Below are 8,905 nucleotides of genomic sequence, written 5' to 3'. Positions count from 1 at the left end.
CCGTGTCAGAATTCTTCACAAGTGAAAACTGTATGAAAGAGAAACTTTATTTGTATCTTTCTTCTTGGGATGGGAAGGAAGCAGGAAAGAGGAGGGTCCTTAGAATGTGAAATCGCATGAAAATGAACACATTTATTTTGTGTGTGGTGATGGTTTTTCTAGAAATTGAGAGGAGATGGATATATACTTTCATTCTGATGTAATGCTTACAAGAAATCCTGGAAAGGCAAAAGAAAAGGCAATGGGAAACACAGATGAAGGTGCCTGAAGTGTAAATTCAGTTATCGGTGTGCACAATTGTGATCATATAGTCTTATGATTAAGTTGATGCTGTGTGAGCGTATATACATACGTGTCTGTAAAAGTTTGGCACTCTTTTTGAAGTCCAGTCCTTTTTGCTGGCCTTGGAGGAACATTGCTGTAACAATAATATTAGAAAGTAGGCAATCACATCTTCTTTCTTTGGATTCAATGCAGAATTTTACAGCTGGTGTGCAGACAGCGGCGTCACCCCCGCTGTCACGGCCCTCTGCAACACCGCCCCCCTTCTTCCTTTCACTGCCCAGCAGCACCCCCCCCCCCCGAGCACTGCACCCAAAGTGTGCGGATTGCACCCCTGCCCCCCCTTGCAACGCCACTGTGTTTAGATCATCGCAAAAAGTTTCTACGAGAACGGGTAACACAGCGAAGTCATGTGACCTAAAAACAAATAGCCAGACTTCCAAACGAGCGAAACGGCCTCAAACGAGTCAACACAAACACACGACGCATTCTGCCGTCCATAGGCTTTAGGCGAAGTATCGAGGTAAGTTTAGTTTATGTTGGACGCTCGAATGACAAGCAAAATCAAAGAACATGAACGAGCCGTTTCACATAGTGCACAGTTGTAAGAAAGCTTGGCAACTGTCTTCAAACAATTTTCTTAATATTTTTATAGAGTCCCACTATTCCTCTGCGCTATCATTTTTGTGGGGTAACAAGTACCTTGAAGATTGCCACAAAACTTTGTCGTGGGTCGTGGCAGGAGTAGAAATGAAGTGTTTTGAGCTGAGGAGTGTCCTTGAAATCACTGCCTTTTCAACATTTTTGCTGTGGGGTTCCTTTTTTTGTTGGGTTCAATGGGGCAATGAAATTCACTCGTGCTAACACACCACAAAGGTGCATCAGCTATAGTCACTGTCGACACACTCTTCCAATATTTTGGAAATGCTTGTTTGGCTTGTGTGCGTATGTTGACACTGCCGGGTGTTTTGAGCGTACGGGTGTTTTGAGCGTTAAACGCTGCTTCGTCCAACATTCCCGTGAGCGCCGTCGCGAGTCCGTTTTGGATAGATGAGTGCTTGTTGCTTTGTGGGTTGCCGGGTCTTTTCACGTCCTATTGGGCGTTTTGTTGTGCACTGATCACCACACTGAACACTTCTTGGCAGGGTTCATGCGACTCATGTTGGGGCAGTTGTAGGCCCTGGCGAAGTCGTACGAGTTGGACAGCGGCCCCAAGACCCTGCAGTGTTGTAGCAAGAGGTGGAAACAAGAAATTCAGTCATGTTAAAAAGTAGCGTCAAACGAAGGAGTTCAGTTGTTCTTGTAACAATTGCAGCACAGCTAGCCTTCAACCTCATTGCGATTCCAGTTATTTCGCTAATGTACAATAGATTTTCTCCGTGGATAGATGGTAGTGCTATATGCTTTACTTTGGTGCAAGCTACAGCTTCATATTCTTTCTTAACCAATCTAGCGCTGCGAACATAGCACGTGACTACGCGCTCCGCACTGCCTGAAGGCCACGTGACACTCGCATGACAAAGGTCACGTGACGCACAGATGGCTTGTAGGTCCCTCTGCGGCAGACCGTAAAGTACCTTATGATTAACATTTTGTGGCTGACCCACTCCTTTTTGACTTGTGAACAGTGAATTATATGCATTGCTGTCCGTCAACGTTACTAAAACACTCAGTTGAGAAACTTGCCCTTGAGGCCTGGGCTGCTGGCGTCCACCGAGACAGAGCGAAATACGATAACAGGGCCACCTTTTAGTGGCGAGTTGAAACATGAAATTTGCTTTATATGACTACTAGTAGAGTTACTGAATGCTCCCAGAGTACCGAAACTCCCAAGCTTAAGGTGCCAAGACGGCGGCTAAATCTTTTTTCTTTACTGTGGTCACCATGAGCTTTTAGAAAGCATGTTTTTGCGTAAAAACAAACGAAAAAAGCCCCTTCGTTGGAACCTTTATTGGAGATTAGTACAAAATGGCAGGAGCGTGACACTAGCATACAATTTTAGTTTACAGGGTTTTGCGGCACAAATAACACTGTTTTTATACAGCCATGTCTCACAGGTGACTTCAGGTAGCGCGTCCCTACCTGGGTGCGTCCTAACTTAGGTTAATAATTGCTGCGCGTCCGCTTGGGAGACAGGTTGGCAGCCCTCGCTTCCACTGTGTACGTTTAGCACGGTCGCAGCGGACGCTATCGAATGCGATGCACCCGCACCAATACAAGCAGCCGAGTGGCCGTTGCGGGAGAAATGGCGGCGTTGCGATCGTCATTGGTTCGGTTATGGTGCCTTCCGTTTTTGAGTACGGTCTGGTGCAACTCTTCCAGAGCAGGCTCTATGGCAGTTTCCCAACTGTGTCGTTCTAGTAACGTTGGTGTCCGTATATCGTGAAGACTGGTAGACAGGTGTGCTTGCTCGAAGTTTTCCTCTTTCTTTTATTTCCATTTTTTTTTGTTTTTTGCTCATGCTATTTATTTATTAGTTAACCAAGTATATTGCTCGCGCGACTTGTCTAGAAAAGGGCTAAAAAAGTTGTTTTGACATATTCAGCAAAGGCCCGTTACTTCACAACTATTACCCTTGAGGCCTGTTACTTTCTAATAACCAGGACTACAAATGTTTATTCCCCCCCCAAAAAAAAAAAAAAAAAAATCCTTTTCTTTTTTTTTCTTTCCTCCGCTAGTTATACTGACCTAATCGGGCCTGGACTGTGAACCGACGTACGTATCTTGTTGAGGGCTTCCTCTGGCCTCATGGAGCCACACCATATCTGCATATGACAGAATGAAATTGGTTCAGGCACTCCGGGGTATGCGCAGAAGGAAAAACGTGCAATAGCTTTGGGTCTTTTTATCTCTTCCGTTTTATAGCGCGCTTATACACTTGGGGATTCGCGGGTGGTGAATTTCGGAGCCAGATGACGAAATCGACTCGTAGCTGGCGGAAAATCTGGATTAGTCAGGGACCCATATCCAGATGTTTCGCCAGCGACAAGACGATTTCGCCACCCGGCTCCGAAATCCACTTTCCGCCTGCGCGGATCCGCTCGCGAATCCATAAGTGTAAATGCGCCTTTGCAGTATACAAATTTCATAAGAAGCTGTAGGTGAATTAATTCCTGTAGTTTGCCAAACGGAAAGACGAGGCTGTCAAAATTGTTTCATTTGTCTTCTTGAAACGTACTCTTAGGACAAAAGGCATATTTTCGGTGGATGATATGATTATTGTTCGCAGTACCCCTTACGATGCTACCTATCTTGTAAAATTAAATGAAGTAGTGCCCTTATTTTCCAGAAGATTCTAGTAGGACTCCGTGACCAGAGCCAAAACTGCTGACGAAGTTTCAGAGCCCCGAGCGCAGGTTTTGTTTAAAAAAAAAAGCCGTGAAAGCTACACTTACGTGGTTTGTGCATTGAGTTATACGGCCAGGGGTGCATAGTATAGGGAGCTAATCGTAACGATCAGTCGGCTAAATAAGTATAATTTGTTAGTTAACTTTTTAATTAGTGAAACTGGACATACGGCTCCAGTTAAAAACTTGCTAAGCATCATCGAAAACCACTAAGTCAACTCCTTTTACGAAGATATGCGACATGAGCAACAATTTACAGCGTTATATATATATATATAAAAATTGTTTAATTTTGACAAGTTTTTAGGTTTCGGTTTCTTATCCGTGCGCATCTTTCCGCCCGCGGTCCTGCTCCTCGGTGGCCGCGGCCGCGGCGCGAAGTCACCTTCTTGCCTCCTTCGTAGGATGGAGGAAAGTGGGGCGCATGTCTGTGGCGCGCCTCTCTTAACACTCTTCACTCTTCCCTTCAGGATAATTGATTTTCCTGCATAACGCAGAGAGCTTTTGTAAGCTGAGTGTAAGAAAAAACACCAGAATATGTTCATGGAATGTCAGACCGGTGTTGTGTATGACATTCCGCTTTCCTGCGGTGGGTCTTACGTAGGCCAAACTGGGCGTTGTGTAAATGATCGCGCGAGAGAGCATGCTGCTTCCTTAAAACAGTCACCTTCTGGGCACCTGGCTGTGCATCGCAACCGATGTGAGTGCGCACCAGTTTTCAATGACATGGCAATTCTGGGGCGCTACAGCAAAAACGATTACAAGGGAAATTCATGAGGCGTATGCAATAAAGGAGAAGGGTGCAGATAAGTGCGTAAGCGAACCTTTCGTGACTCTGTCAGATAAAGAGCGTTTATTCTTAGATAAAAAGTGGGCACGTGGAAAGTGACGTTGGGTGTCTTAAAGGGTATATGAGACTATGTTTTCCCAGAAATAAAACTTCAGTTGCGAGTGCGCCTTGTGTCGTCGTTTCCTTACTTTGTCCTAGTCTTACGGCGCTTGTCTTTTCCCATAATGAACCAACTGGCCCAACTCACCATTTTGTTATAACATATCTAGTTCGTACTAAAAATAACCGTATTTATTCGAAAAGTCTACTTTTTTTGGTACTGTTATTTAAAAGAAGGGTCGATTTAAATTCGTGACTAAAGAAAGGTCGACCGGTTATTTTCAGCGAAATTTCCAACCCCGTCTAACCAACCGATGGGCTCCCCCGCGTCATCAGCTTCTCCTAGCACGTCGGTGCAAAGCAGTGAAGGTTGATGCGAGCGTTGCAGGGGAGTAATTGCAGCTTGGAAGCGCGGGATTTTGGCTGTTCTGAGATTTCGGCCGATGACGTGGCCGGCGCGATTTACAAAGCAGTTTTATCTAGGGTAACTATGACATGCTGTAAATTATTCCTTTTTTTTTTTTTTTTTTACAAATTTTATTTTTACTGAAAAGAAAAATTCAAGGGATAATTGATTGTTTTGTTATTAATCGTGGTGAGTTCTATATACTGTGGTTCGACTTTTATTGGTAGTCGACCTACATTCGAGTAAATGTGGTAGAGGTGCTTCTTTATCATCGCATTATCGTAATCACCCAATACTTCCTGCCGTGGACAGGGTTCGGTGGACCACAAGAGGACCCGAACCATCAGTGGGTTCTACGCTATAAGTAGGATTATGTGTTTTTGGAGTTCGTTTATCTTGAAATGCGGGTTTTTTTTCTTCGGAGTTTAGTTTTTGCTAAAAAATTTGGGGTTTATCGGAGTTTTTTCTTGTTAGATTGCCAATTTTTTTTTTTTTTTTAAATTTGGAGTTTATTTTATTGGGCATCGAAATTATATATATAAATATATATATATATATATATATATATATATATATATATATATATATATATATATATATACAGGTAAAGTAAGGTAAATATAAAAACAATGGACCGGGAAAAGTTAATAAGTCAAAGATGCGTACTGTCGGAGTTACTAATTCGAAGTTTATTACGACGTTTCGAGCGGGGACCGCTCTTCATCAGGTAGCGAGTGTACAGCCCGCGAATGTTTATATACCCCTAAGAAGAAATTAGAGGGAGTAAAGTGCAGTAGGAAATAGAAACAGCGTTGACAAAACAGATAGTTTACACAGAAAGGAGAGGGCACCAAAACTTGCAAATGCATAAAAAAAAAAAATCGGTTTGCAAAAAGCGATTATTTACGCTCGCGCGCGCAAAAAAAAAAAACAAAGTTTGTGGAGAGATTATTTCCTCTCGCACAAAAAAAAAAAAAAAAAAAAAAAAAAAAAAAAAAAGTGTTTGAAAGTTTTGGGTTGGGAAGGGGTGGCTCGTCTTCAAACCAGAAATAGGATACATGTGACCACTGACGCCCCCCAAATCCCGTGACATTCCTTTGTGCTAGAGGTCGAAGTTTAACACTTTGGGGGATTTTTCCTTGGATAAGAAGTGGTAAGATGTGACAGTCTATGCCTGCCTGAGATTAACCGCTTGAGCCGCATTTATCCGTTTTGGAGGTATCTTCGGACTTAAACGCATTAGGATGTGGTTTAACTATCGATTGTTAAGTTTAAAGATCTTCTAGTGTCTTCAGCGTGTGCATCTAGAGAAGCTCAAGGGCGGAGAGGATCAGCTCTAAAACGAGCCAGCTGCAAACTAAACAGCCTTCCCAGACTTTCATTAATGCCCTGGTTGAACGTAATAAACTTATAAATAAAATATGATTCTTTTTGCTCTCTTTCAATTTTTGTGCTGAAGCCTGATTCCAAAATTACAACAGAAATGTGCTTGATTGAGTGATTAGAAAGAGACAGGTGCTTTGAGAGCGGAAGGTCGGGGAGTGTTTGTGCGTGACATTTGTGGTTGTTAAAGCGTAGTCTGAAAGCCAAATTAGTCTGTCCGACGTACTGTTTATTACAGACATTGCAGTGCAGGAGGTAAATCACGTTTGACGTACCGCAATCGTAGCTACCCCTTATGTTCCACGTGAACTCTGAATTTGTGCTCGTGGCGTTCTGTGTTTCTAACATGTGCTTGCATACTTTACACCTGGGCTTTCGGCATGGTCGGCAACCTAGGTTTGCGGGAGTGGTAGTTTTTGATTTTACTAAGACGTCCCGGAGATTCCTGCCGCGTCGATAGACGACCCGAGGAGCGGCGGGAAAGATTTCTTTGAGGCGGTCGCTCTGTGACAGAAGATTGTAATTTTTGCTCAGTATGTTATTGATGTTTGGAAGATTGCCTGTATACGTTAAAATAAGGTTAGACTGTCTGCTTTCTTGAGGACGCTCTATTCGGTTGCCAATGATGTCTGAGCGGTCGAGGTTTCTTGCCTTGTTTATAGCGTCATCGATTACATTTGCTGGATACCTCTGCTGGGTTAGTACGCGTTTCAGTTCCTGAGCGTTTTGTTCAAAGTCGTTGTTGTCTGAGCATATGCGCTTAAATCTGTGCGCCTGATAGTACGGCAGACTAGTCTTACAGTGTCGAGGATGGCAGCTGTTAAAATGGAGGTATTGTTGTCTATCGGTAGGTTTTCTGTAAAGTTTCGTACTTAATTTGTTATTGGCAATTTCCACAGTTGCATCCAGGAAGTTTATGCACTTTTGTGATACGCAGTGAGTAAATTTTATCGATGAGTGAGCTAAATTGAAGGCGGCGATAAATTTCATGAGTTCGTCTTCAGCACCGGCCCAGATCATGAATATGTCGTCGATGTATCTTGTGTAAAACAGCGGTTGAGTGGGGCGTTCAGCGAGAAAGGTGGTTTCCAGTTGCGACATAAATATGTTAGCGTAATTTGGCGCCATCTTAGTTTCCATAGCGATTCCATTGGTCTGCAGGAAGTGCCTATTCTCAAATTCAAAGTGATTGTTCTCCAAAACCAGTTTCATCAGAATTGAAAGGACGTCCCCCTCGATGTCAAGTGTGTGCTGAGCGTGTTCATACGCTTCGATCACTGCCGCAATTCCGTCTCTGTGGGGTATATTTGTATATAGGGAAGCCACATCAAGGGTTACGAGAAAAGCGTTATCCGGAATGTCTAGTGGGGCAATTTTCTGCAGGAAGTGGCTGGTGTCCTTAACAAACGAAGGGAAGGTTGGAGGAATGTCCTTGATCAGTGTATCGACAAGACTCGAGATGCGTTCGGTGACTGTGCCTATTCCTGACACTATGGGTCGCCCGGGGTTGTTGATCTTGTGTATTTTAGGAAGGAGATAAAAGCGACCGGGTTTCGAGTGGGATGGTTTTATGGCGCTAAAAACCTCCTTGGTTATTTTGCCACTTTTCTTTAGAACTACTAATTCCTTTATGATGGCCGTTTCAAGCCTTTGTGTGGGGTCTGTCGGTAGTTCGCGGTAAAATGATGTGTCATTCAATTGCCGAAAGCCCTCATCAAGATAATCTTGTCTGTTCATAACAACTATGGAGCCGCCCTTATCTGCAGGTTTAATAATTAAATCTGCCCTGGCACTGAGCCTTTTCAGGCACTCATTCTCTGGCCGAGAAAGGTTATATTTTGTCGGTCTTTGCCTCTTCACAGCGGAAATGATTTCGCGTTGCGTGATATCAATGTACATGTCGAGATACTTATCTCTTCGCGGATTAGGCGTCCATTGCTTTTCTGGGTTGGTCAGGATCGTTTGGTTAGGATTCGGTTGGCGGTCGTGAAAGTACTCGCGGAGCCTCATGTTTCGGGCAAACTTGTCCAAATCTTGGTACAATTGAAACTCGTTGTAGTGCCCAGCTGTGGGGCAGAAGGTTAATCCTTTAGAAAGGATGTTGGTCTCTTCCCGCGTTAACACTGCGTCCGATAAATTTACTATGTTGCCTTTGTCCACTGTTTTTTCGCAGTGTCTCCCGGAACGCGCTGCGACTAACCCTGCAGAGGTATCCAGCAAATGTAATCGATGACTCTATAAACAAGGCAAGAAACCTCGACCGCTCAGACATCATTGGCAACCGAATAGAGCGTCCTCAAGAAAGCAGACAGTCTAACCTTATTTTAACGTGTACAGGCAATCTTCCAAACATCAACAACATACTGAGCAAAAATTACAATCTTCTGTCACAGAGCGACCGCCTCAAAGAAATCTTTCCCGCCGCTCCTCGGGTCGTTTATCGACGCGGCAGGAATCTCCGGGACGTCTTAGAAAAATCAAAAACTACCCCTCCCGCAAACCTAGGTTGCCGACCATGCCGAAAGCCCAGGTGTAAAGTATGCAAGCACATGTTAGAAACACAGAACGCCACGAGCACAAATTCAGAGTTCACGTGGA

General features: G+C 43.9%; 1 protein-coding gene across 1 annotated transcript in view; it reads right to left on the bottom strand.

Moving 5' to 3' along the window:
- Positions 1-35: 35 nt before the first annotated feature.
- LOC8031989 (neprilysin-1) overlaps positions 36-8,905 on the bottom strand; it is a 61,437-nt gene continuing 52,567 nt past the window's right edge. The window contains exons 17-18 of the mRNA XM_029980359.3: positions 2,971-3,047; positions 36-1,501 (exon numbers count right to left, since the gene is read on the bottom strand). Of these exons, the coding sequence (XP_029836219.2) occupies positions 1,402-1,501; positions 2,971-3,047 (177 nt within the window). The 3' untranslated portion in view covers positions 36-1,401. The remainder of the gene's footprint in view (positions 1,502-2,970; positions 3,048-8,905) is intronic.

This window comes from Ixodes scapularis, unplaced genomic scaffold (genome assembly GCF_016920785.2).
Source record: "Ixodes scapularis isolate PalLabHiFi unplaced genomic scaffold, ASM1692078v2 PGA_scaffold1__304_contigs__length_218370807, whole genome shotgun sequence".
Classification (NCBI taxonomy): domain Eukaryota; kingdom Metazoa; phylum Arthropoda; class Arachnida; order Ixodida; family Ixodidae; genus Ixodes; species Ixodes scapularis.
The sequence above is the reverse complement of the archived record's forward strand: the minus strand, read 5'-3'. Positions and strand labels throughout refer to the sequence as shown.